General features: G+C 52.9%; 1 protein-coding gene across 11 annotated transcripts in view; it reads left to right on the forward strand.

The window, feature by feature from the left end:
- Positions 1 to 19,506, forward strand: part of PALD1 (phosphatase domain containing paladin 1) — an 88,032-nt gene that overhangs the window by 56,888 nt on the left and 11,638 nt on the right. For all 11 annotated transcript variants that reach the window (XR_013994970.1, XR_013994971.1, XR_013994972.1 and 8 more), the window contains exons 7-18: positions 71 to 146; positions 904 to 1,055; positions 1,396 to 1,495; positions 1,685 to 1,789; positions 3,828 to 3,923; positions 4,356 to 4,484; positions 4,960 to 5,076; positions 5,155 to 5,310; positions 5,617 to 5,799; positions 6,987 to 7,127; positions 7,375 to 7,446; positions 11,882 to 12,022. Coding sequence is in view for 7 of the 11 variants with exons in the window: in XM_081074087.1 (XP_080930213.1) it covers positions 71 to 146; positions 904 to 1,055; positions 1,396 to 1,495; positions 1,685 to 1,789; positions 3,828 to 3,923; positions 4,356 to 4,484; positions 4,960 to 5,076; positions 5,155 to 5,310; positions 5,617 to 5,799; positions 6,987 to 7,127; positions 7,375 to 7,446; positions 11,882 to 12,022 (1,468 nt within the window). In the remaining 4 variants the exon portion in view is untranslated. The remainder of the gene's footprint in view (positions 1 to 70; positions 147 to 903; positions 1,056 to 1,395; positions 1,496 to 1,684; positions 1,790 to 3,827; positions 3,924 to 4,355; positions 4,485 to 4,959; positions 5,077 to 5,154; positions 5,311 to 5,616; positions 5,800 to 6,986; positions 7,128 to 7,374; positions 7,447 to 11,881; positions 12,023 to 19,506) is intronic.

The following is a 19,506-nucleotide window of genomic DNA, read 5'->3' on the forward strand; positions in this document are numbered from 1 at the left end:
TGGGAATGCAAGGGTAGGGGGATGCCCAGTGTGTGGCCTGCCTGATGGGCTGCTCCCCCTCACCTGGCAGGTACCACCGCCTGCCCCTGCCAGAGCAAGGGGCCCCCCTGGAAGCCCAGTTTGATGACTTTGTCAGTGTCATCCGGGTAAGTGGGGGTGGGAGGGGTGGTGGGAGCACAGAGGGGGTGCAAGTGCCTGGACAGTGGGTCTGTGTCTAGGCTCTGTCTCCAGGGAGATGCTCGGGGTGGGTGTGGCCTCGGGATTTCCTCAGAAGTGCTCATTCTGTGTTACGTACGTATGGTGTCAGCTGCGTTGGGTGTGTACACGTGTGTATGGGGGTTGTGTGTGTACAGATCTGTGTCTGTGTGTGGGATGTGTATATGTGTGTGTGTGGCTATGTATTTGTATGTTCTCTAGGGAGAGAGCCCAGTCCTGCACTTTGGCCGACCGGGCTGGTAACGTGCTGTGTAATCTTGGACACTGTTTGAACCTCTAGACCTCAAGTTCATTTCTTTACTGGAGCTAAAATTCTTACCCTTTGGATTCTTCTACTGATACTTCCTGCGTCCTGGTGGTGTTTCTATCCCAACCCCTTATTTAATTAGCATCTCACTGGGTGTTAGATATGATCTTGTCCCTTCCCACGAGTTCTCACTTCCAGAGCTGGTTCCTTGGTCTCCTCCAGGGTCTGGGAAGGTGGCAGGGCCTGCACACCAAGGGGGCAGGTGGAGCAGATCAGGCTGTGGGGTTCGGCAAAAGAGGCTGAGTGGCTGTTTGGCCTCACCTTGCCGCACTTGTAGGGTGGGGGTGAGCCTGTGTCATGAACCCCCCCACCCCTACTTGGTCTTCAGCAGAGGGGTTTCTGGGTCCTGCTGTTGTGTAATATGCATGGTCCTTCCCTAGGAGACCCCCAGTCTGCTGCTGCTCCGAGATGCCCACGGCCCACCCCCTGCTCTCCTCTTCAGCTGCCAGACGGGCGTGGGCAGGACCAACCTGGGCATGGTCCTGGGTACCCTCATCCTGTTTCACCACAGTGGGACTGCCTCCAGGCTGGAGTAAGTGTCATGGCGCCCAGTGCCCCAAGGGGCTGCCCCAATATGCTGGGGACATACCAGGAGCTCAGAGTCAGAGCTAGAAACAGGGCAGCTGGGGTTCCTTTTCTGGTTTGCCATAGACTTGCTTGGTGACCTGGAGAAAGTCACTTGACCTTTCTGGGCCTCAGTTTCCCCCATAGCGGAAACGCCCCTGGTGTCCCCCATTGTGATTTCAAAAGGCAGACTTGGAGCTTGTAACCTGGTGCCTCCAGCAGCCGTCTGAATGGGGGCGTGTTAAGAGCGGGACCATCCTAGAGGCCTCTGGGAGTGCTGATTGTGCTACTGCCTCCTTCCTTCTCAGGCCTATCGCCTCAAAGAGCAAGCCACTGCCCATGGAGCAACTCCAGGTGATTCAGAGCTTCCTCCACACTGTGCCCCAGGGAAGGAAGATGGTGGAGGAGGTGAGCAAGGGGCTTGGGCGGGGGCACTGGAGGGGCATTCGCTCCACACTGGTGAAGTCTTTCTCCTTGGCCAATCATATTCTCTCTCTCTCTCTCTCCCTCTCCCTGTCTCTCACCATCTTATCTCTCCTTGGCTCTCCTCCTTTCCCACTGCTCTTTGCTCTGCTCTTCCTTGGTCCCCGGCGTCAGGTGGACAGAGCCATCACGGCCTGTGCTGAATTGCATGACCTGAAGGAAATAGTCTTGGAAAACCAGAGGAAGCTGGAAGGCATCCGGCCGGATAGCCCAGCCCAGGTGAGGCTTGGAGAGCTTCTGCTTCTGCTAAACCCTCGCGTGTTAGGCCTGTTGACTGGCTTCTTTCAGATTGACTTTTCCTGGGTGTTTCTCCTCCCACAAGAGGAGCAGCTTTCAGAGGAAGGGGTAGATAGGAGAGCTGGGCCTGCAGGAAGGACAGATGGGAAAAGGGGAAGTTTACTTTCCCTGCCAGGTCCCCTCGCTGCAGAATAAACAGGATGGAGGAAGGGGTTGCCGGCGGGGTGCTGGGGGCCTCTGGATCCAAATACTTTCCAGACTGCTCAGGGCTCCCCCTGCAAATAAAACCCTTGGTGTTTCTTTGGGACGGTTTGGTCCAGCCCACTGCTTCTGGAAGAGTGATGGGCTCTTGGGCTGTCTCAGCCGGCCTTTCCCCACACTCTGGGGAGAGGAGGTCTGCTGGACAGTGTTTGCACACAATGCATGGAAAGAATCTAAAGCCTGCAGAACCTGTTTTCCCTTTAACTCTTTAAAAGAACATTTTCTAAAAGCAATATCATATATGGAAAAGTGAGAAATTAGAGAAGAAAAAAAATCACCTGTGGTCGCCTGCTGGGAGCACGTGAGGATGGCTTCCTTCCTTTTTCTATTTATGATGTCCTCGTGTAGGTTACCCCAGTATGCAGTTTGTAGCCTACGTGTTTTGTTTGGTCTTTCCCATGTCCATACCTGGTTGTCGTCACTGAGATTTTCCTGGTTGTATAACTGACGCCCATTATGTGCTTCAGCCGTCATTGACCTGATAGGTTATGAGTGCGGTTCTGGCCTGACCGCCTGGTTTCTGGTCACAGGCTCTGCCCCCTACAGGTGTACAGATGTGGGCAACCTGCTGAACGGCTCAAGTTGCCCCACTTGTAAAATGGGGCCATGAATGATAACAATCCCATAGGGTTGTTGTGAGGAGCAGGTCAGATAAGATCCATGAAGCACGTGGAAGGGGGCCTGACCTACAGCAGGTGTCCCTGGCATGTCACCAGCCATGGTTTCCTAAACGGGCCCCTTCTTGTTGGGCAGTTGAGTCACTTCCAGTTTCTCATCACTGTGAACACTTTTACGTCGAGCAGCTTCATGAAGAGGAGGTTTTTGTGCGTTTAGAATTTTTTCCCCTTGGTCTGGATGAGGTCCTGGCACCCTGCAGCCCACGGGCCAAATCCAGCCCATCACCTGTTTTTGTAAATATGTTTTATTGAGACATGGTCTTGCCCATTCATTTCTGTGCTGTCTATGGTTCTCTTACGCTGTGGGGGCAGAGTGGAACAGTTGAAACAGACCATGTAGCCTGCAAACCTAGAGTACTTACTGTTTGGCCTTTTATAGACATAAGAGTTTGCTGGTCTAGATTCCCAAAGATGGAATTCAATTTCATCAAAGGCCGTGACCTTTCTTTTGGGCCTCTCCCGATCTGCCTTGCCCTCCGGAAGGTAGTACGGACCCAGCCAGAGAACCCTGAGAGCTGAAGGCTGAAGGAGGGAGGGACTCGAGGGATTAATCCCTTCTTTGACAAGGCACCACCCAGAGCGTGCTGGGCTGGGGTTAGGATACTTGTTTGGGGACCCATCAGCTGTGTGACTTTGAACAAGTCACTTCATTATTCTGAACCTCGGTTTATGACCTCAGTCATGATTATGGCCCCTTGGAGTGCTGTCATGAGGGTCTTTTTGTTTTCTTGTAGGGAGGGTCACCTGCTTCTTCAACACAGAGGGGTACACTGCCCTGCATGGTGGGTGGCGCTGGAGCAAAGCGGGGAGCCCGGCCTGCCTCTGGGCTCAGGGGCAGAACTAATGCCTGCTGTAGTCACCATAGCTGTCCCTGAGCTACCGGTTATCTGCTGCAAATGGGGTAGGGTTAGATGCTTGGAAGAACTTCCAGCCTGGCAGAACTGTGTGATGAATGGAGGAGCAGATTGTCTTCTGGGGATTTCTGAGGCTTAACTCCTGCCCTTCCTGGGGTGGGGACTGGATGGCTCTGGCAGCACCGTCTCTTTACGTCCCCACTCTCCCTCCTGGTCCCCTCCTTTCAGGGAAGCAGCAGCCAGCACAGTGTTCGGCAGAGGGCGCTGCGGAGTCTGGAGCGATACTTCTACCTGATTGTGTTTAACTACTATCTCCATGAGCAGGTGGGGCCTGGGGATGAGTGGACCCACCTGGGATCCCTCCAGCCTCCCCACCACAGTGACCGACATGGGGTCATCAGGGAGCCCTGTGGAGCTGGGAAGGAGAGTGGGGACGTGTGTGTTGGTTCTAGAGGAAGAAAGGGGTAGGGGAGGTGAAGAGACACCCAGATAGAGGGAGGGCTGCTCCCTGGGCAGTACTGGGAAAGGGGATCCCACCTCTCTCCCCTGGGCCCCGGTCTCTGTATGCTTGGCCAGGGTATCTGGGCCCAGAAGGATCTTGCTTCAGTTGTCCTGGACCTTGCTCCCCACCCCCCTCATCCCCGTCTGGGGCCATCATGGATGTCTCTTGGGGCCCCCCAACCACAGCGCAGGCAGGGAGAGTTCAGGATGGCCCTGTGCCCCTGAACTCCCGTCTCTCTCTGCCTCGGGCTGCAGTACCCGCTGGCCTTTGCCCTCAGTTTCAGCCGCTGGCTATGTGCCCACCCCGAGCTGTATCGCCTGCCTGTGACACTGAGCTCAGCAGGGCCTGTGGCCCCTGGGGATCTCATCGCCAAGGGCTCCCTGGTGAGTGTGGCTGTCTGTCTGGGGAAATGGCAATGTGTGGGGGCTGGCGCTTGGTTCCTGTGGGGTTGGGTAAAGCATTGCCTTCCCAGGAGGCAAAGGGGTGACAGCCTGTGGGGGTGGCGGAATCTTCTTGTGAGCATAATGGGGTCACTCGCAGGCCTCCAGGAGCAGGCGCAGCTTCAGCCTGTGTTCTACTCCCCTCTGCTCAGTCTCAGACCCAAGTGCTCTGGGCAGGGAGTCAGGACGACTGGCTCTAGAGGCTTTGCCGCCGGTTTCTCATCCTCGAGCCTCAGCCACCTCATCCGGAGAGTGGGACCATCCCCCTTCTCCTTGTCAGGGCTGTAGTGAAGCTCCGAGTGTGCAGATGTGCTTTGTGAGCTGGGAAGTGCTGCTCCTGCCTTCCTTGGCTCCCCTCGGGCTGGCTGTAAACGTCTCAGGGGCTGCCCTGGGTCCCAGCCTTGCTGTCTCCCCACAGGGGCCGGATGACCTCATCTCCCCAGATGCCCTGAGCACCATCAGAGAGATGGATGTGGCCAACTTCCGGCGGGTGTCCCGAATGCCTATCTATGGCACAGCCCAGCCCAGTGCCAAGGTGCCCTGTGTCCGCTGTGGCGTGGTGGGGTGGGGGGCAGGCTGAGCCCTTTCACTGACCTTACTCCTGTGTCCCCAGGCCCTGGGAAGTATCCTGGCCTACCTGACTGATGCAAAGAGGAAGCTGCGGCAGATCGTTTGGGTCAACCTGAGGGAGGAGGCGGTGCTGGAGTGCGATGGGCAGAGCCACAGTCTGCGGTGCCATGGACCCCCCATGACAGCTGAGCAGCTGGAGGTGAGGCCTTCTGCCTCTACACGCCCGTACCTTGGAGGCGTCTGGGGACTTGGCCTGGGAGGGTCTGTAGAAGGTCCCATGCTCTCCTATTCTACAGATGGAGAGACTGAGGCCTCAAGAGAATCCATCTCAGGGAGTGGCGGATGCAGGACTCCCACTATGGCCACCTGCTTGGCTCCGGGTCTGGTTATGACCGCTGAGGCACAGGAAGGGGCAGGCAGGGTGCTGGCCATAGCATGCTCTGGTCTTTTAGGACTGCCTAGAGGCGGCCTCAGCGGCCTGTGCACTCTGTCCCACCTTCCCTAGAACCTGGAGACCCAGCTGAAGGCCCACCTGAGCATGCCTCGCCCAGGTGTGGAGGGCCCACGGACCCACAGGTTCCAGACGTGCCTCACCGTGAAGGAGGTCTTCAGCCAGCACTGCAGGGCCTGCCCTGGCCTCACCTACCACCGCGTCCCCATGCCCGACTTCTGTGCCCCCCGTGAGGAGGTGAGGGGGCCAGGTAGGCGAGGCCTCTGCCGAGGGAGAGGAAGCCCTCCCGCCTCTCCTCTGGCCTGGGCCTTGGCTGTGGGCATAGCTCGGCTGAGGGACTGGGAGCTTGTTCCACAAGGGTTCAGATTTGGTGGTTCTTGACATCCCTTCCGAGCTTGGTGTTTGCCCACGCACACATGCACGTGCACTGGTTACGTGCTCAGGTGTATATGGGGAGTGAGCTGTCCATGGTGTTTGTGGGACATGTGTCTGTTGGGGGACTGTTTAGAGTGGCCGTGGCTGTCATTGTGCAGTGTGTACATGGGTGCGGTGTGTGTATTTTTATGGCATCTGTGATGGATATCTTGACTAGGTTTAAGCGTGGACAGTGTGGCTTTTGGGGAGTCATGTGGTGTGGTACGTGTATGGGGTTTGTGGAGGAGGGTGTTGTGGGATGCTGTGTGTGACGGAAGGTGTTTGTGTGTGTCGGGGCTATAGGTCTGTGACGTACGTGTCTGTGGATGTGTGTGTAGTGTGTGTCTTTAAGGTGCAGATACAGCTGTGTGGTGTGTGTGGGTCGCTGTGTGCCTGTGTGATATGTCTGTCTGGGTGACGTGTCTGTGTGGGTGTGTGTGGGGTGCGTGCAGGGCCGGGAATGTGCTCCCTGTCATAGGTGGTGACCAGGCTTGGATTTCCTGCCTCACTTTGCTCTGTGGGTCTGGTTGCCCATCGTTTGTCGTCCCCTGGTGGCCACACACGGCAGTGATGTGCTGCGGGCGGTCAAGACTGCCCTCAGGCCGGGGGACCTGAGTTGGGTCCCTATCAGGAGGGCAGTAGAGCAGGGGGTCCATGCATGTCTGGGGGTGCAGCACATGGGAATGTGTACACGTATGCACGTTCTGCCTGTCGACTGTGGGCAACAGGTGCCGTGTGTGTGTGTGTGTGTGTGTGTGTGTGTGTGTGTGTGTCTGCTCCAATGTCCAGTCGCGGTCTGTCCTGGGGTGGAGGTTACACTTGCACAGGGTGGCACTGTTTCCCTGCACATGGTCGTGTGTGAACTGCAGTGAGGGGAGTGTGTGCATATGGTTGTGAGCCCGACACAGAGCCTAGCCCAGCGCGCGCACGACCTTTTGTGGGGGGAGCCACCTCTGGAGTCTGTGCAGCCGGGAGCACCCACGGACTCAGACCTTGGTCTCTCCACGCAGGATTTTGACCAACTGCTGGAGGTCCTGCGGGCTGCCCTCGCCAAGGACACGGGCACCGGCTTCGTGTTCAGCTGCCTCAGTGGCCAGGGCCGGACCACGACCGCCATGGTGGTGGCTGTGCTCGCCTTCTGGCACATCCGAGTATGTGAGGCCTCTTGTGTGAGGACAGGGGTCTGCCCAGGCAGGCTGGGCACTCGGCCCCTGAGAACACTATGCCAGCAGGGTGTGGGGGGCAGAGGTGATGCCAGGTGTGGTCTCCGAGCCCCTCCATCAGTCCTGGGCAGAGGACAGGTGGGGCTGGCAGACCCCTGGCAAGGGGCTCCTGGCATGAGGGAGAGGTACAGTTTGGGTAGGAGTGTGCCCCATCCCAGCAGCTGTTCTCCCTCAGGGCTTCCCAGAGGTGGGCGAGGAGGAGCTTGTGAGTGTGCCTGATGCCAAATTCACCATGGGGGAGTTTGAGGTGAGTACGCCTCGTGGGGTCCCCAGGGGACACCTGGGGGAGGGGAGAGGGCGAGTCTTGCTGGCGGGTCTGGTGGGGATCTTCAAAGCTCTTCTCAGTGCTGTTGCCTTTTTCCACCTCATCCCATTAGTGCTTCTGTGTACCCATTTCACAGATGAGCATACCAAGGCATGGGGCAGCTTGGCTCTGGGACCCTGACAGATGACCATTGGAGATTGGGGGACTGGACCCTCCTCACTCTGCCTAACCCTACTGCTAGGCTAGCTACTGTGTGTCCTGGGGGAGGCCACTGACCACCGTCTCATCTGGGTAGCATTGACAACCTCCTCACAGGCACCTAGGACCCAGCTGTGGTTGGTGACTTTGGAGCAGGGCCCTGGCCTGCCCTACCCCACCCCCATTTCAGTCCAGGGCACTGGATGGACAGCCACTAACATTTCCGATTTAGTCACCCATGTATTATATACCTGCCACATGTCGTCTCCCAGATACCTTGCAAGTGGGTGGCAATGTCTTCCTCTTACAGTGGGGGAACGTGGAGCTCAGAGTTGGCACATGGCTGCCTGGTGTGATGCTGTAGTTGGCTCCCGCCTACCTGGCCAATCTCACCGTTTGCCCTTCCCGGCTGTGCTGCTACCCTAGCTTCCATGCATGCCCCCAAACTCGCCAAGCTCTTTCAGCTTCCGGGCCTTCACATGTGCTGTTTCCTCACCCTGGACCTCTTCTCTCTGCTTTCTCCTTGGTTGATTTGCTGATTCTTTTATTTTTATTTTTTTTCTTGTGATAAAATGTGCAATACAAAAATAACCATTTAAACCATTTTTAAATGTACAGTTCTGTGGCATTAAGTTCATTCTCATTGTTGTACAACCATCACCGCCATCCATCTCCAGAACTTTTTCATCATCCCAAATTAGCTATACCCATCAAACAATAACTTCCTTACCCCTAGTAACCACTGTTCTATTTTCTATCTTTATGAATATGACTATTCTACATACTGCATATAAGTAGAATCACTTATAATATAGTACTTATAATAAATATTTGTCCTTCTGTGTCTGGCATATTTCACTTAGGATAATCTCTTAAAGGTTCATCCACGTTAAGCATATATTAGAATTTCCTTCCTTTTAAAGGCTGAATAACATTCCATTGTGTGTATGTACCACATTCTGTTTACCCATTCATTTGTTAATGGACACTTGAGTTCTTTTTACCTTTCGTCTGTTTCGGCTAATGCTACTATGAACACAGGCGAACAAGTGTCTGTTCGAGTCTCTGCTTTCAATCCCATAAGTGGAATTGCTGGATCATATGGTCACCGTTTAATTTTTGAGGAACGGCCCTATGTTTTTCCATAGTAGCTGCATCATTGTACATTTCTATCAGTAAAACTCAAGGGTTTCAGTTTCTCTACATCCTTGCTGACACTTGTAGTTTTCTGGATTTTTGTTTGTTTGTTTGTTTGTTTGATACTAGCCATCCTAGTGGGTATGAAGTGCTATCTCATTGTGGTTTTGATTTGATTTGCATGTCCCTAATGACTAATGACGTTGAGCATCTTTTCATGTGCTATTTAGCCATTTGTATATCTTCTTGGAGAAATGTCTGTCAAGTTCTTTGCCCATTTTTGATTTGGGTTGTTTGGTTGTTATTGAGTTGTGGGAATTCTTTCTGTGTTCTAGATATCAATCCCTATCAGATGTGTGATTTGCAAATATTTTTTTCCCTGTCTGTGGGTTGACATTTTACACTATTGAGAGTGTCCTTTAATGCAGACGTTTTTAATTTTAATGTTCAAGTTATCTATCTTTTGTTGCTTATGCTTATGGTGACATCTCTGAAGTCATTGCCAAGTCCAATGTCATGAAGATTTCCCTGTGTTTTCTTCTAAGAGTTTTATAGTTTAAGCTCCTACATTTAGGTCTTTGATCCATTTTGAGTTAATTTGTGTATATAGTGTAAGGTAAGGGTCCAAATTCATTTTTTTGCATGTGGGCATCCAGTTTTCCCAGCACTGTTTGCTGAAAAGAATGTTCTTTCCCTCATGGAATGGTCTTGCATCTTTGTCAAAAATCATTTGACCATGTATGCAAGGGTTTATTTCCAAGTCGCATTCTTCATCTTTATGTCAGCCCCTCAGATGTGATAGTTAGAACTCTCTTTGTTCACTGCCAGCCCTGTGCTAGGAGCGCTGGATGCATTCCCTTCTTTACCCTTCACAGCCCCCAAGAGTTAGGTGCCCTTGCAGTCCCAGTGGGCAGATGAGAAAACTGAGGCACAGGGAGCTAATAAGCTCATCACCCTAGAGCCACATTAGTGAGGTGATGGGGTTGGGGTCCAGGCCAGGTAGTGGACCTCAGCGACTGTGTTCCAAAGTTACATTATTTGACCTGAAGATGCCCCTGTACCCCTGTCCTCACCCACCCCAAGACATTCTCCAGTCAAGATCAGCTTCCTTTCCAATTAGTTTGGGCCTATTGAGCTCACAGCCCAGTGGGGAGCATCCAACAGAGTGTGAAGAGTGCTGGAATAGACATCAGTTCTGAGGGCCGAGGGTACAGCTGAGGGAGCCCAGGAAGGCTTCATGGAGGAGGAGATATTTGAGTGCATTTTTTAGAAAGATGAGTGAGTTCTCTGGGTGAGAAGGAGAAGTTGCAGAGGAAGTCAAGTGTGCAAAGGTGGGAGTCTGGAAAGGGCAGGAGCTATTTAAGGCTGTGATTGGCCAGAAAGAAAGGAAGTGGGGCTGAGGTGGGGGGACCTAGATTGTGAAGACCTTGGAGAGCCACACTGTGTTTGACCTACAGCTTGAGGCCAGTAGGGAGGTGGAGGAGGTTGTGATCAGACTCTCATTCTGGGGCGGGGGGCAGTTGTGTGGAGGAAGGAGTGGAGAGGAGAGGCGGGGCCTGAGTGAGGAGGGTGCCACCTGGCAAACAGGAGAAGGCCAGTTCCCATTGGTAGGTCTTGGGGACCACTGGCTAAGAGGGCACCCAGGATGACCTCTGGCTGGTGGCTGTGACAGCTAAGGAGCTGAAGACTTCACGGGGAGGAATAATTTAGGAGAGAGGTTAGATACTCAGTTCATTTAGTTTGAAAAGCTGCAGTTTTCTGCCAGGGGCGTTCCCTGTGCGGCAGTTTCTGACCTTGTGCCTTCCTGGGAACCCGCCTGTGGTCTGCACTCCTCTCCAGCAAAGTGTGGACCCGGAGCCTGGGACCAGGGTGTCGCTGAGCAGCAGCCTCTCCGAGGCCTGAGCCACGTTAGTCGAGTTGTCCCAGGCTATGGGACCTCTCCTCCCACTTGGCTGTGACTCCCTCTCTGCCGGCGTGCCAGCCCTGGGCTGGTCCTTGCTGAGAAATGCTGGAGTGCAGGAAAGCCCCCCACCCCCCACGATGGTCCTGCTATTGGCCAGTCGTGGAGATGAGAACTATAGGCCGTGTGTGCAGGTGGCAGCCAGATGGAGAGAAGAGTGAGGTCACATTTCTGTCCTTTTGTTCATTTAGCAGCTGTCCACAGGGCACTTAGGGGTCAGGGAGCTTTTTGTCTAGTGGGGAGCGGGTGTGAAACAAGTGCGCACATAGATGGGTGAGCAGGTGCCCTTGACTGTGGGACTCTGAAAGGACTTTACAGGGTGTTGGGGGTGGGGGTGGGGTACATTAAGGGGCTCCAGGAAAACATGGTGCTGTAGGGACAGTTATGATTGAGGCAGGAAGCAGGCGGGTCAGACCTGGGGAAGCTCTCAGTTTTATTTCAAATGCAAGGGAGTCATGAAGAGATTGAAGCTGGGGACATGGGACAGGCTCACATTTCTCAGAAACCCTCTCTGGCTCCCAGGGAAGAGGTGTGGCTGCTACAATGGGGATGAGAGGTAATGGGGGCCTGGGTTGGTGCTGGCTGTGGGGTACAGAGTAGACGGATTCACAGGCGGGATCCACAGGGGAGTGGCTGAGCGGGACCACTGGTGGGGAAGAGCCCAGCACTACCGAGTGACCGTCCCTGGCCTCAGTTTCCCCAGGAGTCAAGGGGGGCTTACATCAGATGAGTGGTGTCCACACGGCATTCCCATAGCCAGGTGTCCTGAAGTGCTTGGGGCTGCTACGGGGTACAAGCGGAGCCAGCAGGCCCCCCACATAGGTTCATCATATTCCCTACCTCACCCCACCAGCCCCAGTTCCACACCTGTTTTGTCGATTAGAGTTCTTGATAAGGTTTTGTTTGAAGCAAGGTTTCTGCTGCTTAGAAAACTAAACCCCTTAGGATACCCAGGAACCCCCTTGCTTGCCACACTCATCTGAGAACTGAGGGCAGGCAGGTCAGGGCTGGGCCTTGAGGCTGGGGTGCCCCTGGGTGTGGGGTGAGCCTGTTGCTGGGGCACGAGGCCTCACCTGCCTACCTTAGTTTTCCCTCTGCTCAGCCCCTCTCCTCTGGCCCCAGGTGGTGATGAAGGTGGTGCAGCTGCTGCCCGATGGGCACCGCATGAAGAAAGAGGTGGACGCAGCGCTGGACACGGTCAGTGAGACCATGACGCCCATGCACTACCACCTGCGGGAAATCATCATCTGCACCTACCGCCAGGTGAGCCCCACCCCGACCCAGGGGCCCAGCGCAGGCGGTGGCTGCCGTGGGTGTGAGGTGCTAGGGGTCCCACGGACCCTCTTGGGCTCTCAGGCACTTCTCCACCTTCTGGAAGTGGAGGTGATCCCTGAAATGGAAACACGCGCAGCCCCAACTGGCCCTGCCTGGATTCTGGAGTGTAAGGTGGGGTGTGTGCAGCAGGGAGGTTCAGAGAATCTGACAGCTGCTTCGGCCCTGGGGCCCGTCAAGGATGCGGCCAATCAGAACGATCCCTGTGGTGCCAGGTGCTGACCCTCCAGTGTCTGTCGTGGGGGCCCTGGGCAGGAGGCAGCGAACACGGGGCCGCTCTGCGGTTCTGGAGAGGGGCTGTTTACTTCTCAGCAGGGCAGCAGTCCTGTGGTTTAACAGCTGATGCGGCTGAGGCACTGGGCGTGATAAAAATCAGGTTTCCACACACGTCCAGATCTTATGTAAAAGTCCAGAGTTTCAGCCTATCTAGGAAAAATGTGCACCCTGCTCCCGCAATTGGCCATAGTCTCCAGTACTCTGTTACCCGTGACCCTCCTGGCCCAGTCATGTAATCTGCCAGGCAGCCTGGGCGTTGGACTCTGTGGCCTCTGGGCTTTGTGTGGAACACACTGACCTGCCTAATTGTGTTCTTCTCTGGTCTGGTGAATGTGGTTGGCTGCTGGGGCAGAGGAGGGTGCTGGAGTGGGAAGAGGGTGCTGCAGCTGTGTGGGGAACGGGGGCTTCAAGAAGCCTGTGCCTGAAGTGAGTGAGTTACACGCGTGGGTGCCAACGTTGTGTTTTCTGTTGCTGGCCAGTCACTCCCAAAGACAGCTTCTGCCTGTCGCCCCTGCAGAGAAGGGGGCTGCCCCAAGCCTGTCCCATGCTCAGCCTGCACCAGGCACATCTTGGTGAAATGGCTGGTCCAGGCCAACCTTTGCTCAGGGTGATGGATCAGACCCTGATTAGAGCAAAGGGTGGGTGCTTGGCTGGAGGCAGGGCATCTGAGGTCAGGCTATGCCCAGGGTCAGAGGTCATATGGAAGGGCTGCCAAATGTGGGGTGGGGAAGGTTAAGGAGTTTCAGGAAATGGGCTTTGCTGAACTTTGGAAGATGGGTTAGTTTTCCCCAGGGCCAGCAGCTATATTGTATCCCCTTTGAGTATCCACTCACAGTGGCCTCGTACGCTGCCACCAGATGGCAGCAATGAACTACGAGACTGAGCTCCTCCCGCTTTAGAGACTACAGAGGGCAGAGAACTGAGGCGTCTAGTTCTTTGTAGCCTGAAGCCCAAGTAGTTGAAAAGGGACGCTTGGCCTTACTTCAAAGAATCATAGGTCCCCCATCCCACACTGACCACACTCTGTCAGAGTCCTCCCCACGTTCCCTTCCTTCCAGCCCTGCTGTCCCTTAAGTGCCTTCAGGCATTCCAGGTATCCTACCCTACCCCACCCTCACAGCTGATAGGCCCTCCTCTCCTCTGAGCTCTGCAGCCCTGGATGTCCATTGTGAGGCACACAGCGGGTGAAGCAGAGAGCACTAAGGGGGCATGAGCGGTAGGAAGAGAGGAGAGGTCCCACAGAGCTGACCTTGAACAATCCCAATATAATGAGCTGGGGAGGGCACTTCAGGCAGGGCACTGCATGGGCAAAGGCCAGGAGGCTGAAAAGTGTCAAGTGAGCCAGAGGTGGTGAAGGTGCTTTGGTGCCCACAGCTGTGTTGGGAGCTGTCAGAGATGAGGGCAGATGGGTAGGTTGACTCTACTCCATTGGCAATGGGGCCGGAAGGGTGGTGTGGTTGGGGCTATGTTTAGCAGTGGTTGTTCGGCTGCATTTGGGGTGTGGAGTGTTTTAATGAGGAGGGAGTAAGCAGAGCCAGTGAGGAGCTCTCACCCTCTCCCCACCGTGCCCACCGACCCCCATTCCAAAGGCCTGGATGGTGCTGACCTTTGCAGTGGGAGAATGGAGATCCCTGGGGGTGGCGAGGCAGCAAGATGTAGTCATTTGCCAGGATGGCCACCAGGTGGCCCCAGTGAGCGGGGCTGAGGCCAAACTCTCAAGGGGGCTGAAGAGCAGAGGGGCCTGACACCCTCTAAGCCAGTCCTTCTCACCCATACATTCACCTGGGAGTTTTAAAACATGCTCATGACTGATCCCCAGAGAGTCTGATTTAGTTGGTCTGCTGGGGGGCCAGAGCATGGGTCTTTTTTTCCAAGTTTCCTAGGTGACTCCAATGGCCAGTCCGGTGGAGAAGCACATCCTCTAAGCAGGGTCCCCTACGTTAGTGAGCTGCAGGATCTCCTGGAGGCCTGTTAAAATGCATGTTGCTGGGCCCCACCCCTGAGGTTTTGATTCTGTAGGTCTGGATGTCTGGGTCTCCTAGACGACGCTAATGCTCTCTGTCGGGCACCACACTTGTCAATTTCTGCAGAGAAGCCCGCTGAGATTTTGTGGGGGATTCCTTTGTGTAAATAAACTGGGGGGGGGTATTGCCTTAACAGTACTTCCTAACCATAGTCATTCTTCTGATCGATGGACATCATGGGTCTTTCCATTCATTTAGGTCTTCTTTAGTTTCTTACACGATGTTTTGTAGTTTCCAGAGTGTAAGTTTTGCACTTCTTTTGTTAAATTTATTCCTGTTTTATTATAGGTATGCTATTATAAATGGAATTGATTTCCTTATTTCACTTTTTAGCCTCTTCATTGCTACTGTATAGAAATACGATTGCTATTTATATATTGATTGTCTATCTTGCAACTTTGCTAAATTTGTTTGTCAGTTTTAATACTTTTTTGTTTTAGTCAATTCCTTAGAATTTTCTACAGGCAAGATACTGTCATCTGCAAATTGAGATAGTTTTACTTCTTCCTTTCCGGTCTGGATGCCTTTTATTTAATTTTCTTGTCTAATTGCCCTGGCAAGATCTTCCAGTCCAGTGTTGAATGGAAGTGGCAACAGCAGACATCTTGGTCTTTTTCCTGATCTTAGAGGGGAAGCTTTCAATCTTTCACTATTCAGTATGACGCTAGCTGTGGGTTTTTCATAGATACCCTTTGTCATGTTGGGGAAGTTCCCTTCCATTCCTAGTTTACTGAGTGTTGTTTTTTTTTTTCAGGAATAGATGTTAAATATTGTTAAATGCTTTTTCTGCGTCTATTGGGATGATGAAATGGGTTTTGCCCTTTGTTGGTATAGTATATTATGTTAATTAATTTTTGGATTTTAAAACTAGTCTTGCATTTTAGAAATAAATCCTATTTGGTCATGATGAATGATCTTCCTATATTTCTGCATTTGGTTCGTTGAGGATTTTTGCATCAGTCTCATAAGAAATATTGAGCTGTAGCTTTTATTTTTTTTTAAATGATGTCTTTGGTTGGTATTACGGTAATATTGGCCTCACAAGATGCTACCCTCTCGCTTTTACAGATGGAGAGACTGAAGCATAGAAAGAAAGAGAGCTGATCACAAGTGTATTAGTCGGTTTGGGCTGGCATAACAAAATACCACAGACTGCATGGTTTAAACAACAGCAATTTATTTTCTCACAGTTCTGGAGGCTGGAACGTCCAAGATCAAGGTTCTGGCTGATTCGATTTTTAGTGAGGACTCATGCTGGCTCACGTACAGCTGCTTCTTCACTATGTCCTCACATGGCCTTTCCCCATTGCATGTGTGTGGACAGAGAGAGGCTGAAGGAGGGAGGATGGGAAGGAGGAGGGAAGGAGGGAGGAGCGCCCCCGTATCTCTTCTCATAAGGAAACTAATCTTGGAGATCATCTAATCATGGGCTCCTAGAAGTGCTGTTAGAGAACAAAGAAAGAACTAAAAGCGGCTTCAATCCCAGTTCGCATTTCACAGACCAGTTTCAAAAAAGGGAAGGACCTTTCTAGGGTTGCTAGTGGGTAACCTTATTAAATGTGTCCATTTTAAAGAAAGAAAGAAGGAAGGAAGGAAAGAAGGAAGGAAGAAAGAAAGAGAAAGAAAGAAAGAAAGAAGCAGCAATGTAAAAACCCACCTACCATCTAATGTGGTTGGCGTTTCACAAAAGAAATTTTAGTATCAGAAAAGTAGAGTGGCTATTATCTCAGAGTTGAGGACAATCTCTGAAAAAAATGTGTATTTCTAAATTCCTGTGGACTTGTGAAACTGGTCGTGGACCTGGACCTGGGAATTGCAGCTTTGGGCGAGTAGGCCACTCTCTCCTTTAATCAGAAAGCAGAATGCCTCCTCCATGGTCACCGTGCACTCACCCCGGCCTGGCTGGATCCAGAGCCTGTGTCCTGCCAAAGGTCAGGGTGATCTGAGCTGTCCCAGCTGCCTCCAGATTAGAAGGGGCATCTGGCCAACTTGGCATGTATGTGTATGGACGCTGGACTGGACTTTATTATGGCCGACACAGCCCAGCGTCAATCCCTGTGTAGATGGAAAGGAAGCAGGTTAGGTGGTTCTAGGCTGATGGCTGATGGGCAGAAGGCACATGGATGTGGGAGTTGGAGGGAACTGGGTTCCGACGGGGCTATCTGCATCCTCTCTGAGTGCTATGTCCCCACCTCTAGGCTGGCCTAATGCTGCTTTCCTGGCAGGGCTGTGTGTGGGAAGGACGCAAGGACCGGAAGCACAGGGCTTGGCTGACGCACAGTAGGTGCTCAACACGTGGGAGGGCTTTTAGGATCATTGTAGGGCCAGAGTGCCCCGTGATGTTCTCTGAGCTTCCAAACCCCTGTGTAGACCCTCAGATTTTAGTTCTAAAAGGCCTGAAAGGGCATCTGACCCCTCTGTTTACCGACGAGCAGGAGAGTAGGTTGCCTACGTGTCTCGTGAGTTAATCGCAGGGCTGGGATGAGAGGCAAACACCTTACTCCCAGCCCCGAGCCCCTCCCCGGACCACGTCACTCTGACCCAAGGTGGGCTGTGGGCACTTGCTGAGGCTCCAGAAGACAGCTGCTGCTTCTACCCTTTCCCTCTGATGGACTGACCCTTCTGGAGGTTGGCAGCTGTGTCTTACCCCTGGTATGTGGCTGTTTATTTGTTAAACCCCTGCCTTCTGGTTTTAAACCAAAAGTCCCAGGGATCTCCGGTGGGGCTTGCAGCTCAGAGCAGGCCCGAGTGCAGGGTGTGCAGGTGATACTCATTGGGCTGGCTGGAGCTCCGGGACCTTTAATGGAAATGGACCTGAGCCCGGGATCGGGCAGGGTTTATCACCTACACCAGCTCCATTTGCCTGCGAACATTCCAGGTCCAGTCCACATTCTGCCCATCTGAAGTGTTCCTCCCGGGAGTCCTCAGCCTTGTGATTCTGAAACCCTCAACTACACGTGGCTCCTCGGCTTCCTGCCATGACCCCCCAAAACCCCCAAACAGTGAATTTCCCTTTCCTGGTCCCTGCCAGGTTCAGCACTCAACTTCCACTTTAATAATAAGCAATTAAGAAAACGGCTCCTGGAGCTTGGCGTTTCTACTTCTTCCAGCAATAACACTGTTTCAGGGCCCTCGGCAGAGAGAAGTGGGAGAATTTGGAGGTCACATCTCTGTTGTAGATCAGAAAGGAGGGCTCAGAATGTGCATAAACCTCATCGGCATGGCGGGGTTCCACCCAGTGGGGAGGACTGTGTAGCTTGCTCGTTGTTATAGAGACGATGTGAGACCACCCAGTGTCCCAGACTCTTGCCAGCCCAGTGATCCTTTCATGTTTGCTTTTTTCCTCTCTGGCCTCTGTGCACTTGCACACACTTTACGTGATTACACTCATAGGTGTAATCACGGTGCGTGCACGGGCTGTATTGCTTGGAGGACGTTCACTCGTGTAAATGTGTGCTCTGCCCACACACGCTTACTGGGCGCCTGGCCTGTGTCTGGGGATGGACCCGTGGATGAAGCTTCACTGAGCTTATGTTCTAATAGAAGGAGGAGAGGCAAATTAGTCAATAGTTTCAGCTCATGATGTTTTATCCTGTTTGCTGAAGAGCTTTTTACATTATTGCATTTAATGTGGGCCTTCTACGCAGTCGAGCGGAAGTGGCCCAGTGTCACCTGTGGCTGCTGTGGATGTGGCCCCTCAGACCTACCTGCTCTCTGGGTGGGGGAGGATACAGAGATTGTCACGGTGCGTGTTGCTCTTGCACCCGTGTAGATTATTTCTGCAGGCTGATTCTTGAAAGTCGTGTTAGTGACTGAGTTGAAAGGTAGGAACTTACTCTTTTTTTTTAAATGATTCCGGAAAATTTCAAAGTAGGGAGAACATTTTCATGAACCCCTGTTTGCCCATCTCCCAACTTCAGGAATTACCAATCAGGGCCAGTCTTACTTCATCTAAAGCCCCCTCCGCTCCCCCACTGTCCCCTGCCCCACTGGATTATTTTGAAGCAAGTCCCAGTACCTCATTATTTCTTCTGTAAATATTTTCAGACACACCTTCAAGAGGGGGGAATCTTTTTAAAAAGATCATCCTAATACCATTGTCATACTTAAAACATCAGTAATTTCTCCTCCTCCTCATCCAATGCCTCGTCAGTGTTTAGATGTTTTCACTGGTCTCATAACGTCTGTTTCCAGTTGGTTCAGGATCTGGAGAAGATCCACCAGGCGCATTTGGTTGATGTGGCCCTTAAGTTGTGTTGAAACTAGAACACTTCTCCTTTCTTCCCTGGAAGTGTATTTGCTGAGGCCATTGCATGGTCATGCTGGGCCTTCTGCCCCTCGGTCTTGCTAATTGCACCCGGGTAAAGCTCAGCCCGTGTTGCACTCCCTGTGCTTCTTGAGCCCGAGGCTTGGTCACATACAGCTCCATTTTTTCCCAAGTAGTCATGGTGGTGCTGTGTGCTCCCTGGGGACATGGAAGGTCCTGTGGTCTCTCTTGTCACCTCTCAGACGCTGGTGCTCGTCCCTTGGATTCCTTGTTTCATTGGGGATTTGCAAAGTGGTGATATACTGACTCTGTCATTCCCTCTACATTAATTAAGTACAATACTTCCAGGAAGAGAGACGTCCAGGAGGTGTAGTGGAGCCGGAGATAGGTCTAGTGCTGGCTTTTCCCTTGATTTACCCATCGTTAGAGGGTTGGGAGGTGCCTCTCTAAAGTTGGGGGAAGGATGTTGGATTCAGTGAGTCCCAATGCTCCTGCAGACAAGGAACCAGACCAGATTAGATGAAGGTCTGGTGACTGGGGCAGGGGTGGGCTGGGAAAGGAAGACAGGGGCTCATGAGGGGAGGCTGAAAGTGGTTGGAGGCCAGGGTCCAGCCCTGACGTGTCCTAATATCTCCTCGGCTACCTCAGAACCCGCCCGAAGGGTGCTGACTGTATATTCTCACATGCAAAGTCCAGCTCAACCCTCACTCTGTGCCTGTGCCTAAGCAAGGGCGGGATGTAATGTTCCCTCCATTTTTGTGTTTGAGGAAAGGAGGCACGGGGCTTGCCCAAGAACACACAGCTGGCAGATGGCAGGAGAAGGGTGAGACCCCCGACTCTTAGATCAG

This window comes from Rhinolophus hipposideros (assembly GCF_964194185.1).
Source record: "Rhinolophus hipposideros genome assembly, chromosome: 15".
Lineage (NCBI taxonomy): Eukaryota > Metazoa > Chordata > Mammalia > Chiroptera > Rhinolophidae > Rhinolophus > Rhinolophus hipposideros.